Here is a 19,365-nt window from a genome sequence, read left to right on the forward strand (position 1 = left end):
CTTCAGACGTGCTTGAATCCAGCTAAGTTCTCCCATCCTGCTTGTGTAGAAAGAGTGAAGGGCGGAGAGGGAGGCCACCAGAAGACCCCAGGTCTGTGGAATTTAGAAAAGGAAAAGGCACCTTGCTCAACATCAAGTATTTTTCTTGAAACTCTCTAGAACTTGTGGCAACACAGTGGAAGGGGAATTGTTAGGGACAGCCCTGGAGGTCCGGGAGGGGGGAGAAGGGCGGGTGTTAGGAGAAGCTAGGACAGAGGCCAGCATCCTGGCTGAGGCGGTGATGGAGATGGGACTTCTAAATCAGAATGGATGGAGCATTGCCAAGGAGATGCACTGGTATGTGGAAGGCTTTGGCGGGGTTTCCCCTGGAACGACTGTGCAGACAGCCTCCCTGGTGCTCTGGGTTGGGATATCACGTCCGAGGGAGGCTCAGAACCCCTTGAGAATTGGGTGAGAACCCCTAAGGAGGTGGGAGCAGTTGCTGCTGATGTTGCGTTCCCTGGGCCCAGATCTCGTTTCCCGCTTCTATTAATAACGCCACTCTCTCTCCTTTGGAGAAATGCACCGATCCACTATCTAGTCCATCCCAGGACTCTCATGCTCCTGGTCAGGAATGGGCGGGACGTGTCCCGGCTGCAACGTTTAGCTCAGAGATGGGCACATGACTCAACATGCAGGTCACCCACCACCTTTTTCCCGGGTCCTCTGCGTGTCTGGAAAATGGTGACTCTTGGACTGCGAGTGGCTAGACTCAGGCCTTGTGGACCAGGTCCTGTCCTCCCCGGGAAACATGTAAATGTAGAAAGACAAGTAGAAATGAGCGATGGCCGGAAAGAGTGTCTGATTCCATCAAGACCCAACTTTTCCATCGGTTCCAGTTGCTCTCCTTCCATCTCAGAACCACCCCAGGGTCTTTCTCACTCACCCTTTGTCCTATTTTCCTTCTTGAGCTGGTCTGAGCTGCCTTCTGTCACCTGCCATCAGATAGTTTTCACTGACACCACTGTAAAAGGAAAGGAACTGCAGCTGTGATGTCAGTGGCCATGGAGGAATGGAGAAACTAGCCGCCTGGACCACAGGCAGCTCCCACACCACGAGGCCATAGGGGAGGGAGGGAGGTCGGTTGGCAGTATTGACCATTCCGCATGAGCTCCGTCCTGTGAAACAAAGGGCTGTTATAAGGATGGTGCAAAACAGAGGTCGGCGTCTAATCTCTCTGGCTTTACTCTATGCGAGACTGAACATCTCTGGGGGAAAAAAAAACAACAAACCAAATGAGCAGAAAGAGTATACTGCTGCTGCACAGGTATAGAAACAAAATATAAGAAGACACATCCTGCCCTGGCTGGTTGGCTCAGCAGTAAAGTGTCAGTCCAATGTGTGGAAGTCCCGGGCTCAATTCCTGGCCGGGGCACACAGGAGAAGTATCCACCTGCTTTTCCACCCTTACTCCTCTCCTTCCTCTCTGTCTCTCTCTTTCCCTCCTACAGCCAGGGCTCCAATGGAGCAAAGTTGACCCGGGCATTGAGGACGGTTCCATGACCTCGCCTCAGGTACTAGAATGGCTCCAGTTGCAATGGAGCAACATGCCAGATGGGCAGAGCATCGCCCCCCAGTGGGCATGCTGGGTGGATCCCGGTTGGGTGCATACGGGAGTTGGTTTCTCTGCCTCTCAGCTTCTCACTTTGGAAAAATACAAAAAAAAAAAAAAAAAAAAGACACATCCTGAAAGCAAAGACAGTTTTTTTTTTGTTTTGTTTTGTTTTTGTTTTTTTGTTTTTTTGCATTTTTCTGAAGCTGGAAACAGGGAGAGACAGTCTGACAGACTCCCGCATGCGCCCGACCGGGATCCACCCGGCACGCCCACCAGGGGGCGACGCTCTGCCCACCAGGGGGCGATGTTCTGCCCATCCTGGGCGTCGCCATGTTGCGACCAGAGCCACTCTAGCGCCTGAGGCAGAGGCCACAGAGCCATCCCCAGCGCCCGGGCCATTTTTGCTCCAATGGAGCCTTGGCTGCGGGAGGGGAAGAGAGAGACAGAGAGGAAAGCGCGGCGGAGGGGTGGAGAAGCAAATGGGCACTTCTCCTGTGTGCCCTGGCCGGGAATCGAACCCGGGTCCTCCGCACGCTAGGCCGACGCTCTACCGCTGAGCCAACCGGCCAGGGCAGCAAAGACAGTTTTTTAAAAAGTGGTTTAATATCAGTGATGATGGAATCTTCTCTGCTTGTTTTTTGGAGAAAGAGAGAGAGAGAGAGAGATTAAGATTGAGACTTTTTTTTTTTTTTTTTTTTTGGTATTTTTCTGAAGCTGGAAACGGGGAGAGACAGTCAGACAGACTCCCGCATGCGCCCGACCGGGATCCACCCGGCACGCCCACCAAGGGGTGACGCTCTGCCCACCAGGGGGAGATGCTCTGCCCCTCTGGGGTATCGCTCTGTTGCAACCAGAGCCACTCTAGCGCCTGGGGCAGAGGCCAAGGAGCCATCCCCAGCGCCCGGGCCGTCTTTGCTCCAATGGAGCCTCGCTGCGGGAGGGGAAGAGAGAGATAGAGAGGAAGGAGAGGGGGAGGGGTGGAGAAGCAGGTGGATACTTCTCCTGTGTGCCCTGGTTGGGAATCGAACCTGGGACTTATGCGCGCCAGGCCAACGCTCTACCACTGAGCCAACCGGCCAGGGCCGAGATTGAGACTTTTTACAAAAGGCCAGGGACAGGACATTTAGGTCCTTGGGCTGCATGGTTCAGTGATAATAAGTTTTGCTTGTTAACGGGATACTGGCTTCAGTATAATTCTGTAGCATGAGAGTCTGGAGTGACTTTCCAAAGCGGTTGTGTCTCGATGGTGTTCAAAGCACATTTTAAAATAGCTGTAAGTCCAGGGAGGCAGGGGTTTCATTCCTGCTTGGGTCCCAAGCAAGGAACATGAGGGTTTTCACCCCATATGGCACCCATAGAAATCTGCCCTGCAAATATAACGTGGCCAGGTCTTAAATTTCAGAACCTACCAAAAAGCTGATCGCTTCTAAATAAAGATCGGACTCATTCGATTTGTTCAAAAGTGACTTTGTACAAGACTTGGTAAGGACACATCTCCCTCCAAGTCATTACCCAAGTCCTGGGAAGTTCACACCGGAGGCATGCCCTTGGAGGGGTGCCACTAGGTGGCGCAGCAGGCTAACTCATGCCCCTTCTCGGAGACTGGGTGGGTACCTAGTGTGTACCTCTTATCTATACCTCCTGCCATGCTCGGTGAGCCGTTGCAGGCCACCTGCTAAGCGTTCAGGATATGCTTAAAACCAGTTGAGCAGAAAATATAATTTCACCTGAATGGAGTCATGAGTATTATTAGTGTGTCTCTGCCAAGACTTTTCAGAAGCTGAAATCAGCCTACTTCTTCATTTTCTTAAATATATCCACATAGATGACTTTTACACTAAACAAATGGGAACGGCCAGGGTGTGGACATAAAAATCATTTGTTTTCCTCACAGTTGCCTAATTCTGATCCATCCTGCGGTCTTGGCCTTCTTTGCTTCTTGAATGATATCTGAGACTATAATTTATTTCTTTGGTTGCTCTTGAGTTATAAATGACTTTCTATCTACTTTAACCTCCCTCTACTGTCTTATTTCTGTAATTGGAAGAGTTGATTCTTTTATTAACGACCGAACTCTAAACAGTGAAAGCTCCTTACTCTCCCCTGCCCTGGGCTCCTTTGAGCCCAGAGGCTTGTGTGAGAGAAAAATGCATGTGCCTTGTAGATTTTTCCCACCTAGCCTTTCCATTCCTTTGCCACTCAGTAACCCACTCCCCTCAGCCCGTCCAGGGTTGCTATGTGCAATGCGGAGTTATTATGGAGAAGAGAAAGAGCACAGCTAAGGAGCAAGGAAGGTCATTCCTGACGGTCACCCAGTGTAAAACGGCATGCCACCCGTGAGTTCACAATCAAAAACTGTTAAGACACATTAGGAAACAAGAAAGCGTGAGTGACGGTCAGCAGAAGTAACACACTTCAAGATGAGACCCACAGACACTGCCAACGTTGGCACCACTGAGTAAAAAGTGGAAAGCTAGTACATTTAATATAGTCAAAGAAATAAGAACTTGATGCAAGAGTAAGGGGCAAGGTGTTCTCTACAGTGACCATGCAGATTTGAAAAAAGACCGAAACTGACCTTTTAAAAATGAAAAAGATGTTCATTAAAATTAAAACTCAAAAGAAGGAGATTAGAGCCGACTGAAGAAGGAAGTAGGGAACTGTTAGGTAAAGGTGAAGACGTCACCCAGAAGACAGCGCAGACAGACAGAGAGATGACAAAGACCAAAGATAGGCTAAGCAGTGTGTAGCCAAGAAGGAAGAGGTCTGACGTACGTTTAATTGCAATTCTCAAAAGAGTTTAAAGAAAAGGAGTATTCTGATATTTTAACAGCTAAGAGTTTTCAATAATTGAGGGAACATGCAATCCACAGTCAGGAAGCACAATAAATCCCAAATGTAATAAATTAAAAAAATAAAATTCACACCTGGTCACATGTTAATTAAACCAAAGAACAATGGAGACACAAAGAAAATCTGAGAAACAGCCAGAGAGACAAGACGGATTGCTTACAAAGGAAGGATAATTAGATTGGTAACTGACTTCTCAAAACAACAACAAAAGCCGGAGGGGAGCCCAATAATGTCTTCAGTGTGCAGACAGAAGATAGCTATTACTCTGAAATTGTATACTCAACAGAATTGCCTTTCAAGAACAAGAATGATGTAGAGATTTTGTTTTTAGATAAACAAAACAAATAAGAGCGTTGTAGCCACGGACCATCATTATAAAGAAAACTTCTTTCAGAAAGGAGAAAAGATTTCATGAGAGGATCTGAAATGCATAAAGAAGTGATGTGTAGGCCCTGGCCGGTTGGCTCAGCGGTAGAGCGTCGGCCTGGCGTGCGGGGGACCCGAGTTCGATTCCCGGCCAGGGCACATAGGAGAAGCACCCATTTGCTTCTCCACCCCCACCCCCTCCTTCCTCTCTGTCTCTCTCTTCCCCTCCCGCAGCCAAGGCTCCATTGGAGCAAAGATGGCCCGGGCACTGGGGATGGCTCCTTGGCCTCTGCCCCAGGCGCTAGAGTGGCTCTGGTTGCGGCTGAGCGACGCCCTGGAGGGGCAGAGCATCGCCCCCTGGTGGGCAGAGCATAGCCCCTGGTGGGCGTGCCGGGTGGATCCCGGTCGGGCGCATGCGGGAGTCTGTCTGACTGTCTCTCCCTGTTTCCAGCTTCAGAAAAATACAAAAAAATAAAATAAAATAAAGAAGTGATGTGTAGAAAAACATATAGAGGGCCTGATCAGGCGATGGTGCAGTGGATAGAGCATCAGCCTGGGATGCTGAGGACTCAGGTCCGAAATCCCGAGGTCACCGGCTTGAACACGGGCTCACAAGCTTGAGCAAGGGGTCACTGGCTGAGCATGGGATCATAGACATGACTTCATGGTTGCTGGCTTGAGCCCAAAGGCTATTGGCTTGAAGCCCAAGGTTGCTGGCTTGAGCAACAGGTCACTGGCTCAGCTGGAGCCCCCCAGTCAAGGCACATATGAGAAGCAATCAATGAACAACTAAGGTGCCACAACAAGTTGATGCTTCTCTTCTCTCTCCCTGTCTGTCCCTGTCTCTCCCTCTCTATATAAAAAAAAAAAAAAAAAAAAAAAAGACAAACTAGCAGAAAGTCCAGCGGAGGTCATCAGAGGTAAATGCTGCTAGAGTCTACCTTTTCATTTAGTCTACATATGAACATTGTTTAATTGAACTCCTCAATAGACAGGAACTCTGAGTCCAGGTGCTTCAAGCAATGACAGGTTTTCTGTTTACCCGAGACCCTAAAATCTGGAGCACCCTTGAAAGTGCCCTGGCCAGGAGGAGGGCCCATCGTTTCCTGAGGGACCCATCAGTTCTTTTCTTACTACCCCAGGTTTTAAACTGCCTTTCTCTTCGTTGTGATGCTGGTGAATTTTTCAGATCTCTTCAGAACATCAGGTGCCCTCCCATGAGTACCTCCCCCCCTCACCTCCCCACCCCAAGTGCCATGTCTAGTAGGCAAATGCGTGTGCATTTGTGTGTGTGTGAAAACGAGCTGGTGCCACCTTGTTGTAAAGCTTCCCAACTCCTCCTCATCTCCTGGAGGTCGGACGGGCTGTGCAGAGCCGTGCAATGGAATTTATCCAGGTCACAGCTTATCAAGAGCCATAAAAACATACATCACACCCTCTGAGCCACACCCTAGTTATTCCCATAGGAGGACTTAAAACAATCTGAGACAGCTGTGGACAGTATGATTTTTTTTCCCTCCTTCCTGGGGTCATGAACGTCTTAGATCACAGTTAGACATGGCGGTGTAACGTTTGAGTTCTCGACAACAGACTTGCAGATTAAAATGCTTTATTGAAGTTTTAAGACATGACCACCAAATTCACTCTGTATGTTTGACACTAGAGAAAAAAAACCCTGGGTGACAAAAGATCTCCAAACATTTCAGGATTGAGGCCACAGACAAGGCACAAAAAAACAACAAATGGGCGGCTGGCCACCCGAAGGACGTCTCTCGGCCCACGTTGCCCACAGGGTCTTGTCTGCTACCTTTGCTGATAAAGTGGCTTTGTCTCAGAACTCCGGGGAGAGAGAAGATTTGTCTGTTTCGGCCATCCTGGTAGAAATAGGTCCAGCCCCACCAACAAACTCTCTCTAACCAAACGTTTAAGGAAACGGCTTCACTGCCTCCCTTCGCATCTGGCTTCTCCTAGTTCTACCTAAAGTCCCCAAATGCAGTGAACGTTTGCTCCCAAGCCGGTCACCCCCAAGTCCCGGGATCCTGTGTCTAGATGCATTTGTACTTTGGCTCAGAAATTCCTCTTCAAGGAAGATTCTAAAAGTCTAAAGCACATTGTCATCGAGGCCCATTCCCCCCACGACACTGGGGCAATGCTGAGTCCCTATCACATCAGCCACCAAGGGACGGAGCTTGGTAGGATGGAGCAGCGTGTCTGCGGTCAAGCGTCACGCCCACGGTGACGTGTCATGAGCATCGTGTTCAGGGCTCCACTCACCTGTGTGTGGCTGTGCAGAGGACCAGCCAGACCCCAGTCCCTGGGTTCTTAAAAGCCGTTTGACTATAGGTATACCACTTAGCTTTTTGCAACCTCCGTTTTGCGTTCTGTTTGACGGGACACCCCACATCCGCCATGCTTCCATCACAGATTCAATGAGGCAATGCACATGGAGGTGGCCTGTAAACAGTGTCACACCAGGAGCATCATACAAACATTAGTGGGTACCTCTCATCACCTCCCAACCCCCCTCAGGCCGTGTGAAAGCTCAGGCTGTTCCTCTAGTGGCTCAGCGTCACCCTTGCCCCACTTGGAGGTGCAAAGCCCCCCAGAGTGGACCTTCATTCATCAGCTCTCTGGTAGGTAGCCAGTAGGATCCTGGCAGAAAAAGCAAACAAAAAATGAGGCCCTTTAAGCACCTGGACCATTGTGTTGGTGCAGTTGGATCTCTACGTCCCATCAATCATTTTCAAACACCGGCAAGATTCTGACAGCGTCGAGACCTGGCAGGCATTTTATTCTCTGTGCCTCCCCCATTGGACCTCCAAATGGAAGTGGGCGTTGACCAGCCAGCCTCATCATTTCAATATTTTAAAAATAAAAGATTTATTTTTGCCATTTCCCCCAAGTGATTTCTTTTCCTCCTGTGTGTGATTGGAGTTCTGCACGGAATGACACGGAGGGAATGAGAAAATCACCTGTGATTCCTGTTGCCAGATCTGAGGCTGTCACAACAGATCGCTGTTGAGGCTGGGAGGTGTCGAGAAGGGCCCCTGGGGGAGGCTCCCAGCTTCCCTTTCTCTCCGCTCAGTTGTCCTGCCCCCTGCACTCTGGTGAGCCTGTCACCACTGTCACAGACAGACTGCCAGCCCTAAGGGAGCCAGGGGAACTCATGGGGACATTCAAGGAAAAAGTTCCCAAGCCCATGAAAACCTCAGGACCAAGTGTTTGGGGCACACAGGGGCCATGACTCAGCATAGCGTTTCCCAAATGTGTTCAATCACGGGACTCTCCTGAAATGCGCGTGGAAAGTACCAATCCTACCCAGACCCGCCCCATCTGTCTCCACGGCAGGGCCGACACTGCATGTCGAAGAGCAGTCACGTCAGACCATTTGGGGGAAACACCGATCCAGCAGAAGAAAAGAGACCCATAGGCCTGGGGTCTGAGGCCCAATTAGTCTGTGACGTCACTGGTGGTGGCCAAGATCTACTTCTCCATCTATGAAGAAAAGGCTGTTATAACAATACCTAGGACTTCAGCCTCTAGTAAAGGCTGCTAGAAATCTCATCTCATTACCTGCAGGAAGTCTTTGAGACTGTTAGTGGTAGCGACAGGTGTGGCCAGGTGTTTTCAGCATGGAGTGCCTTGGGCTTGAGTGATGGTCCCCACCCTCCCCCCATCAGGGGTCCCCTCCCTCCCCTGTGGGCACAGGTCTGTGCCTTGTGCAGAATAAGGTTCGGGAGAAGGAAGACAAGAGCCCGTCATCCGCATGAGACTGTCCCTGTGTGAGGATGGCCAGCAATGTTCCAGGTGGCAGGACTGAGCCCCCGGAGCAGCGAAGACAGCTCCCTGCAGGCACGATTGGTGGGGGGGACAGCAGAGGTGCACCACTCGGCCCATGACACATGTTCCCAACTCCCTAATGAGCCTATACTTGGCCCAGAGAAGCAGCTCATCTAGTGGGGGACACGTCCTGCCACCTGCACTCACGCCCCCTCCTTCCACACGTCCCTGACTCACTGTGAGTCACAGGCAAACAGCAGCTCACGCCTCATCCCGCCGGGCCCTCCGCCTCTCCACTCCCTGTCCTGACTCACCTCTTTCTTTTTTCAGGTTGGCTTTTCAGATCACAGAGCTTCTCTTTAAATAAGATGGAAGGACAAACAACACTAAAATATCAAAATATACCCATTGAAATAAAAAAAAAAAAAAAAACAATAAGAAAAACCACTTTAATTCTCTGGGTTTGTTGTCTGTTACCTATAGCAATATTTCACATTATATGCATAAACATCTCTCCATTCTTTCTTGGGCATGTCTTATTTCCCCAATTCAATGGCGGGGTCCCATGGACAGAGACCACTGTCTTCCACCAGACTTATTTTGTGCCCCAGTGAAACCTAGGAAGGAAGCTAACACGGTACACCCAGCCTATGAGGACACACTGCTCTGAAGAGAAGGGACAAGGGATATATCCAGAAATCTGGGGTGCTGATGGCCAGCCCTGCCTTCCCTTGTCCCATTAGTCTCTGCCCTGTCCACGTACCCAGAAACGACTGCTTTCTCTCCTGACTAAAGGTGAAGTCTGAGTGATCTGTGTCACTCTGTGAAGGACCACCTGGTCCCATTCATTCTCCCCCACCCCCATCTCTGTTCTTTCATGAGCCTGTTACCGACTTTGTATTTTTTATTGCCAGTCATTTTGTTGTCCTGGGAGTTGCGGGTTTCCCATTTTAATCATTCTTCTTTATGGCTTCCTGGAGGTGTCACCCAGATCTCCCGTGCCCCTGGCTAAGAGCAGCAGTGTTTTTGGTATCTGCAGTTGGGGTGTGGGGCTCTTTGGTGGCAAGGAAGCCCGACAGGGGGTCAGGGTGAAGACATGCCAGCTACCGCTGCTACCCAGTGTTCTGCAAAATGGCCCGAGCAAGCAAGCCAAACTCTAAAACTGGAGGCTAAGAAATGATGTTTTAACCATCGTTTTCCATCTGAACCAGAGCCCAGACAGACCGGCCAGACCAAGGCCTTCGGAGACCAGGGACACCAGCCAGTCTGAGACTCAGCACCAGGGTATGGCTTGTGTCATCCAGCCTGTGCCAAGTGCCAACACTGGTCCTAACTGTCCTCCTCCTGGTTCTGCTTGGGCGGGCCGAAGCCACTGTGGGGTCCTTTGGTAGTCAGTCCTCCAAGGGATGGCGTCAACTCACCCAGCCGACCCTTGCCCAACCCCTTCTGGGGTTCACTGCACACGTTCGACCAGTTTGGAAATGCCGTGATGTGAACAGGTACTGGTGGAAAGGCGCTCCAAGAATAAGGCCCAGCTCCAGGCCAGTGGCCCTGGAGAAGACCAGGGAGACACTGGTAAGAAGCCGTTTCTAGAGGTTGTCCATGGAGCTGCAGATAGAGAGTGGGCCAGTTCAGGAGGAGGGGTCAGCGGGGCCGGGCATCCTCCAGTCACTGGACCCAGCGGCGAGTCCCACCATAATAGTGTGGGGTGGAAAGCTTTGACCAAAGTCTGTCAAAGAAACCAGAGACTATGAGATGCTTAAGGTTGGGTGGAGTCGGACTCAGAGCTGAACAGGGAGACAAGCAGAAGAGGTTTCTCCTTGAAGGGGAACGAACCTTTACAGATTGTGCACCAACCCCTTGTGCCTTGAGCAGGAACCAGTAGAGCGGGCTGAGCTCAGCAGCGGGGCAGGTCATCTGGTGGTCTTGGTTGGGCTCAGCCGTGTGTGTCTGCAGTCAGCTGAGAGTGGACAGGCGGTCGGAGAAGGTAGCAGAGGGGAATGGCGCCCTTTCCTCTCATCAGGCCACAGGACGGCCCGGGCTCGTTTGTGGGGTGGCAGCAGCCGGGTTCCACGGCAGCAAGAGAGGACAAGCCCCGCACACGAGGATCTTCTAAGCCTCTGCTCGTGTCACATTTGTTCCTTGGCCATCCCAGAGTCGGGGTGGAGAAACAGACTGCATCTCTGAATGAGAAGGAAAGAGCGACCATTTTTTAAAAAACTTTTTTTGCAGTTTACACAAATTACAAAATCCAGAGAGATCCAGCTTCAGGAGGTAAAACCTGTTGTGTGGACAATGATGGAAACAGGAAGTTCTCCTTCCCGGAAAGCGGCATCCGGAGCGGCCGCCCAGCGAGGCCACAGATGCACAGTCACAGCTCTGGTGTCCTGGAATAGGAGAACTTTGATGGCAGAAACTGTGTGTGGTCAACGCAATACAAAACCAGGGACGGTCATGTGGAGTTTGTGTGTGTGTGGGGAGGAATGGCCCACTTTCCAAATATAATGAGAACATATCTTCTTTTCTCTTTAAGTTTCTTACTGCTTTCTCTTCTTGTTCTCCCTCTTCTCTTTCCTGTGTGTCCTCGAAGCATTTATCAAAGGGCACCTGATGACAACCGAATCAGAGTGTGGAGGGAGGCAGGGCTCTGTGTGTGGCTCCAGCCAGTGGGAAGGCCAGGAGAGCGGGGGACAGGGACAGCCCTTCCTCCAAGACTCCGGCGTGTGCAGCAGGAAGAGAGAAAAAGCAGCTGACGTTCTCAGAATGGATAAGCAGCAATGCCACGTCGAGATGGCTTTCCAAACAGGTGTGCTCTCTTCCACTTTGTGCCAGCCACACAAGAACTGTCCTTTGGCACAGCAAATTGAAGTAATTTCTGTGACTGTCCAGCAGGTCACTTGTCACCGAAGCTCACTGAAGGCTTTCCAAATTTAGTGTGACAACAGTCATTGACCAGCGACGAGGAGGCGATGGGAACACAAGGTGTATTGAGCCTGACGCTATCTTCCATGGCCAGTGAGGGGCCTTCTCCTTGTGGTAACAGATTCTTCTGACTCTTCGGCACAGAACAGGAGTTATAGAAACGAATGCTGTAGGCGGAGGCGTTTTTTCCCAATGAGCTGTCCAGAACTAACTCCCCGTTGGACTTGGAAAAGCATCCTGGTTCAGCTGAGGAGGCTGGGCAGGACTCCATGGGTGAGAAACTCCACGTGTGTGAATGTTCTCACATGTCGTCATTTCCACGGTGAGTTTCTCCACACGAGTTAGATGGGCACGGAGGCTTGGCATCAGCCTCCCTCAGGCTGCCCCCTATCCCTTGCCGGAGCTAAGATCAGCAAACCTTCCAAGGTGGTGCCGGAGAAGGTCCCGGGCCTGCTGGCTCTTGGATTTTGTGTCTCGTCCCCGTCATCCACGTCTGATTTCTAATCATCTGGAGAAAGGTCTTCAGCCAACATCAGACCACCAGGGACATCCTGGTTGGAAAGTCACTCTAGGGGAGAGTGGAAAGAACCCAACGTTAAACCATGCCCTGGTTAAAAAAAAACCACCCAGCCTGACCAGGCGGTGGTGCAGTGAACACAGCATCAGACTGGGATGCGGAGGACCCCGGTTTGAAACTCTGAGGTCGCCGGCTTGAGTGTGGGCTCACCAGCTCGAGTGCAGGGTCATTGGCATGGGCGTGGGATCATAGACATGACCCCATGGTTGCTGGCTTGAGCCCAAGGTCGCTGGTTTGAGCAAGGGATCACTTGCTCTGCTGTAGCCCCCCAGTCAAGGCACATATGAGAAAGCAATCAATGAATAGCTAAGGAGACTAAGGAGCCACAATGAAGAACTGATGCTTCTCATCTCTTTCCCTTCCTGCCCGTCTGTCCCTCTTTCTGTCCTTGTCTCAAAAAAAAAACAAAAAAAAAAAACCCAACCCAGCAGAATGGATGGTTCTGTGCATGCAGTCATGCAGTCCCCCACCTGCTCAGAGCCTGGCACACCATGACTTTTTTTTTTTTTTTTTTTAATATATATTTTTCTGAAGCTGGAAATGGGGAGAGACAGACAGACTCCCACATGTGCCCAACCAGGATCCACCCAGCACGCCCACCAGGGGGCGATGCTCTGCCCCTCCAGGGCGTCGTTCTGCCGCGACCAGAGCCACTCTAGCGCCTGGGGCAGAGGCCAAGGAGCCATCTCCAGCGCCCGGGCCATCTTTGCTCCAATGGAGCCTTGGCTGCGGGAGGGGAAGAGAGAGACAGAGAGGAAGGAGGGGGGGCGGGGGTGGAGAAGCAAATGGGCGCTTCTCCTGTGTGCCCTGGCCGGGGATCGAACCCGGGTCCCCCACACGCCAGGCCGACGCTCTACCGCTGAGCCAACCGGCCAGGGCCACACCATGACTCTTGATTGGACACTTTGCTAGACTTATAACTACTGTCCCTACGTCTCAGTTGGTGCTGAAGCTGACATACATCTGGGACCATGACCACAGAATAACTTCCTGCCTCTTCTGGGATAACGAAAATGTTTACAGCCCCACACCAGCTCTGTGGACGGTGCACCACAAACCCCCACATCTCCTGCAAGTTGGCCATTCCATTTTTCTCCTTAAAGAAAAGGCATCGCATCGTTCCAGAGGGATTCCGGGTCATGTCAAGACCTTTTCCTGTTCCTGTTCTCTCTTATACCATACCCTCGAGGAAACACTCAGCTTGGAATTGTGAAAACAGGACAGTGGGAGAGGCAGATCAATGGAGAAAGGGGGGCTTGGAGAGCGGCCTCAGGGCACGGAGGCACCCTGGCAACCTACAGTGGACATCTGTGATTGTTCACCAATGTTTTTCAGAGGTCCAGAGCTCACATTTGGGGGCTGAGGGATGGACTGGGCTGCTCTTGGATATATATGTAAAAGGCCACTTACACAAGAGACAATGAACTGGGTCGGGACCAGAAGATTTCCTTCCCATACACAGGGCACAGTTCACAGTTTCCAGTCAACAAAATGTCAGAAGAGGCAAGAAGTTGTGAGCTGTCATTCAGAAAGAGCAGTGGCTACCAACCTTCTGTGGGACGGGGGCGGGGGGCTCTCTGGGGAATTCACTGCATGTTGCTAAGCCTTGCCCCAGAGGGCACCCATAAAGGCTGGGGAGGGTATACCCGCAGAACGTTCTGCATGCGCAGGCCTCTCGGGTCCATCTAAGGCTCACGGTGGCGATGGCACCTAGAGTCCCTGATGCTAATGCTTCTTAAAGCTGGTGACTCACCCTCCAACTCTCTCCAGCTACACACCGGCCAGCCTGCCTTTTCCAGGTCTCCGGGCCCCCTGCGTCCTCACTTCAGCTGTCCCAGGTAGACGGAGGTGGGGAACTGGCCTGACACCCCTGTTCCCCCAAGTGGGCCGCCAGCACCCTCCACCAGCCTCAACTCCCCTCCTCTGGCCACCCTAGGCCCTGGACTTGACCCTGCTCAGGCTGCCCAGGACCTCACCGGCTTCTTGGTGGGCTCCTTCTTCCGCCTCTTCTCCGAGGTGCCGTGGGTGGATGGGTCGCGGCCCCGATGGGATGGTACCCGGCTCAGCTCATGCTCGCTGTAGGGCGGCAGTGCGTCGTCGGACGCATCCTCCTCGTCCCCCTGCTGCTGCGTGCGCGCCCGGTAGGTGGCTGGTGGCGACCAGGCGTAGCAAGGGGCGCCGCGCCGGGAGGGCGTCTCCAGGCTGCCCCCGCGGCCCGGGTGCTCGCAGGCAGCCGGCCGGCTCACCAGCCGGGGCAGCGGGGTGTCCTCGGGGGTCCAGGCACGCTCAGCCTCGCTGGGGGGCTCGCGGCTGCGGCTCCGTGTCCCGAAGTATCGCTGCTCCGGCGAGTAACCCTCGGGGGGGTACCCCTCGGGCAGGCCGTCCCCGAAGAGACCCCCGCGCGCCCTCGTCTCCGCGCGCTCGAAGTGGCCCCCGGCACGGGCTTCGAGGCTGCAGTCCGCCCGGCGGGACCGCGCCCCGTAGGAGTCAGCGAAGGCCGCCAGCTCATCCATGGACACGGCCGGCACACCGGTGGCGAAACTCTTCCGCGACAGCATCTCTGACTTCGAGCGCTGCTGGCTGTGCCAGAGGGGATACGGGTCAGGTGGGCTGGGAATGCGAGGGACAAACACCTGCCTGCGTCCGAGGACCTGGTCCCAGCCCGGCCCCGCACCTCTCCAGCGCAGGGTCGCCCCCAGTGTAGGGGAGACAGCCGTGCCTGTCTCATGGGTTAGTGTTAAACATCACAATGCACTAGGGTGAATATCAACCTTTTATGATCCACATGGTACTAAAACACTGGGGGACCTGCTGAGCATTATGACATGACTTCTGGTTGGCAGCCACCTGTCACCATCCACACCCTCCAGCCCCCTCTAGTGGTGTGGCTTGCAATTCATACAGCTGTGGCCCCAGGAGCACCTGTGACACTTGGTGACACACAGGCCTTTTCCTCCCTGGGAGGAAACACCACATTACTTGTATTAGCAAGCCTGAGAGAAAGGCCATGTCTCCTGTTCTTCAAGGTGGAGGACCCGTGAGTGAGGGAGGTGCAGTTCGATGGGAGGCGACCACACCGAAGTGGCCACACATCCCAGCCTCCCCCTGTTCATGGGCTGTGTGACCCTGGGTGAGTTCTTTAGCCTCGCCCTAAGTTTGTTTCCCCAACTTAAAATGGGGACGTTCACAGTATCCACCGTTTAGGGTTAGGACATTCAAATGCAACCGTGTTTCACACAACCAAGCATCCAAAAGGACAGAGATGAGAGGCAGGACATTTCGGAGGTCAGAGGATCAAGTATCAGAGAACAGCCGGGGCATGTTAACAGGGTTCATTAGGGGGTCTGCACCCACTTCAAAGGGTCTGGAACGATGGCTTACACACACGTGTCACAAGGGTTCCTTTGCTTAATGAATGTGGGAGGGGGGCGTTCCCAGAGGAAGAGATGTGGTGGGATAGCCTAGCATAGGGGTCGGGAACCTATGGCTTGTGAGCCAGGTATGGCTCTTTTGATGGCTGCATCTGGCTCTTTAATAAAAAATAATAACGTTAAAAATATAAAACATTCTCATGTATTACAATCTATTCATTTCCTACTGTTCATATTCATCGTTGTGAGTGGCTGGAGCCAATCACAGCTGTCCTCTGGGACAACACCAAATTTGTATTGGATAATGCATAATGTACATGGGTCGCTGTATGGCTCTCACTGAATTACATTTAAAAATATGTGGCATTCACGGTTCTCTCCCGACCCCTGGCCTAGCAGGTAGGCAGAGGGGAGACGTGGGAGGAGCAGCCTTGGTCCACGCTGCCTCCTGCTCCTGCCCCTCCCACCCTGTAGAGAGCTGCCCCTCCATGGCCACCTTCACCTGTGCCTGAAGCTGTCCCGGTCCTCTCTGTTGTACTCCACGGCCGCGGGTCCCCGGCTGGCCCCACTGCTGCCTCCCATGATACCCGACCAGTAGTTGGCGTTGCTCTCCAAGTCCGCAGACATGGGGAACTGCTTGCTTCGCATCTGGTGGTAAGACTGGCGGAAGTTGCCATCCTCCTCATGCAGAGAGCTGAGTTCTGAGATGGTGTTGTTATCTGCGGGGACAAAACCAGGCATGACAGAGCTGTCTGCGCGCTTGACAGGACGGGGACTCAGGTGCGAGCTGAGTCCAGGAGGAGCCTTGGAGAGCTCCCAGCCCCCGGGGCCTCTCGGTCCTGTTCTGGCCAGGGTGGGTGTAGACCTGAACTAGTGGTGTTTGTGTTCTTCGCTCAGCAGGAGCAGGCTCCAGCTCCAAGCCCACTGGCCTACACAGTGGGCGGCTTCCTCTGTGCTCTGTTCTTGGACTCAGAAAACAATCATCATTGCTCCACCTAAGGCAGGCTTCCCGGGCCTTGGGCTCTGTGCAGCTCTCTCTTCCTAGGACGTCGTCATCCTTGTTCCAATGTTTGTCTTCTCCTTGCGTGATTCCATGATGAGCTGTGATGATCCAGACGCGTTGAGTCAAAAGGGGAGAGAAGCCGCAGATCACAGTATCTGCCCTACTGTGGGCTGAGTCCCTTCAGGGCCAGCACCACCCTGGGCCGCAGGGGCAACCCAGGCCAGCCTCCTGTAGCCGTGTCCCTGCCCACAGAGCAAGGAGTCCACAGGGCCCAAGCGGACGTGTACACCTTGTGTCTGACCATCCACCCCCTACTGGAAGCTCATCTGGGAACCTGGAACAATCTGTCCAAATCCCCTTGCCATAGGGGATTCCAGGCGTGTGCTGCCATGGTGGCCAGGATGGCTATTTGGAGGCGTGGGAAGAAAGGGGGGCTGGCTGCACTATGGCCTGTGGACCTCTACTTGTAGTCTAACCCCAAACCCCAAAATATGAAGGAACAAGACAGCAGGTCACAGCTTCCCCCTTTCCTCAGGCGGCCTAGGTAGCTTTTTGCAAATGCACCCGTGGCAAAGGACCAGCATTGCAATGGAAAAGAAAGGGGGAAAAAAGAAGCCTATTTATTTATAGAACTTTGAAATGGATTGAATTTCATTTTTCTTAAAAAATAAAGCGAGTGACTCTATTTGTAATGTAACTCAAGCCTCCTGTTTTCTGCAATCCTTTCGTTAGAACTTCAAAATATTATCAAAATCAACATTTGCAACATGGAAGGCCTGGCTAGTGAGTGAGAGGTGAGCCAAGCCAGGATGTGGGCATGCGTTTCCCTCCACTTCTTCCCCTCTGTATCCCCAAGAGTCCTCGCAGGAGCAGAGAATGTTTGCTGGTTCCCACCCCCACCACGCCCACGGCATAAACATGCCTCCTCTCCCATCTCTTCAGGACACAGGGCTGACCAGGAATGCCATGAAGTTGGGTCATCAGTTGGTTTTGAGTTATAATCTAATTTTAAACCTTTCCTCCTCTTAACGGACTGTCTAATGCCTCTTTTAAAGGGAAATACCTCAGATAATCACGGTTGCTAAAATCTTAAACCTTTCTTGCCTTGTGAGCCCAGAGAAGTCCAAACTCCCAGGAACCAGGGAGAAGAGATCATGACAGTGCACCCAGTGTGACTACTGAACACTCTCATTCTTGGCTCAGTGCTTTCCTTAAACTCGGGGGGAATAAAGGAGGTTTCGGATATCTCTCTATAATGAGGAGATATAAAACAGAGATATAGCTATCTCTGTTTCTCATTCATCTCATGGACTGTCCGGGCTGTAGACGCTCTAATTTCTGCCACATTGAACATCAACATCAACCTGTTCCTCTTCACAGACACCTGGTCCTATAATTCTAGGACAGGATAGGAAAACCCTTGCTGTGTAAAGGGCCACAAAGTAAATATGTTAGGATTTGCAAACCATACTATAACAAACTATTCACCTCTGCCATTGCAAGGTGCAAGGAATCCTAGATAATATAGATGTGAACTGGCATGGCAGTGCTCCAATAAAATTTACTCATCATAACAGGAGGCGGGACAGAGCTACCCTGGCAGCAACAGTCTGCCGACCAAATCATCCAAGCACCATCCCCAATTACAAGGGACTAGGAAGTGAGGGTCACACTGGCTGGCGCATTCATAAACCTGACCCTGAAACACCTGTCACAACTGGAAACTGTGAGAGCCACTCTGATGAGATCTGCGAGACTGTCCCACTTCCCGTGATCCATCCCGGGGTTCCTTTGCTCTCTGGGAATAGAACCTCTCCCAAGTCCGGTGAACTGTGCCTTTGTCATAACATCAACCAGCAGGTTCCAGGAGATCGGGGTCCAGTCTGGGGTCTGGGGACTTCCCTCTACCTTTCTCTCCTCCTCTGTCAAACGAGGGATGCGGGTATTCAGCAACCTCAGTCTCTTCCGGCTCCAACACCCTGAAGTCCTACCAGCTAGAAGGCCCTGGTCTCTGAGCAGAATGTGCCACCTGCAGCCATGGAGCCACCCACAGTGAGGGCAGACGTTTCTTGTGTCAAGAGCCCAGGACGGACAGGCATCAGGGGAGCTGGGGATCTTGTCTGATTCTGTCCCTTTAACCCTCTGGCTTGTGTCCTCATCTTTACACTGCTGAGGTGGACCCAGGCCACCTCCGAGCTCCCTCATGGTCACTAAGATTCCTTGACCTTATGAGCTGCCAGGCCCTGGAGATCACTGTAATCCAGGTGGATGGGAGATGGTCACCTGAACCAGGTTCACTTTCTCTCTGAGCTGTGAGAGTCACAGGCTATACCTCCACAAGCCCGTTCTCCCTGATCACTGACTGTCTCTCTGTCCCCTTCCGGGGATCCATGACAACACGGTTACCACCAGCTTGTCAACGGCGGTGGCATCTGCATTCTTGACATTCCAATCTGGAGCCGGGCTTTTTATAGTCCCGTGCCGTGGGAGGAGGCCGCGATGAATACAGCGCAGACAGGATGGATTTAGAACTGCAAGCGGGAGGAATCTGTGGTCCTTCATCTGAACAAAGCCCCCCGGAGGCTGCGGTGCACGGTCCCGCCGACAGTCCCATCACGTCCCTCACCGTTGGTTCCAGGACGAGGAGGGTCTGATGATGGAAGCGTGAAACCTCCCTGCCCTGTCTGTGCAGACTCAGTTATTCAGAAGTTTTGATAGGAACTCCCGGCTTGCCCGTCAGTCTCTGCTGCCAAGCATCTCAGAGGCACAGAGACCTCTTTTTGACGAAATCCGTGGGGCACATGTGTTCCTCTGCCTGTGTACATCCAGGCCTCACGCAGCCAATGGCCAGCTGGCCTGGGGTTCCATGCTCGGGCCTCTCGTGTTGGAAAAACTGAAA

At 52.4% G+C, this 19,365-nt stretch overlaps 1 protein-coding gene across 3 annotated transcripts in view; it reads right to left on the bottom strand.

Annotated features, from left to right (window-relative positions):
- Positions 1 to 9,028: 9,028 nt before the first annotated feature.
- ILDR2 (immunoglobulin like domain containing receptor 2) overlaps positions 9,029 to 19,365 on the bottom strand; it is a 56,828-nt gene continuing 46,491 nt past the window's right edge. For all 3 annotated transcript variants that reach the window (XM_066261043.1, XM_066261044.1, XM_066261042.1), the window contains 3 exons: positions 15,966 to 16,182; positions 14,069 to 14,672; positions 9,029 to 12,083 (listed from right to left, as the gene is read on the bottom strand). In XM_066261043.1, coding sequence (XP_066117140.1) covers positions 12,048 to 12,083; positions 14,069 to 14,672; positions 15,966 to 16,182 — 857 coding nt within the window. In that variant the 3' untranslated portion in view covers positions 9,029 to 12,047. The remainder of the gene's footprint in view (positions 12,084 to 14,068; positions 14,673 to 15,965; positions 16,183 to 19,365) is intronic.

This window comes from Saccopteryx bilineata, chromosome 2 (assembly GCF_036850765.1).
Source record: "Saccopteryx bilineata isolate mSacBil1 chromosome 2, mSacBil1_pri_phased_curated, whole genome shotgun sequence".
NCBI lineage: Eukaryota > Metazoa > Chordata > Mammalia > Chiroptera > Emballonuridae > Saccopteryx > Saccopteryx bilineata.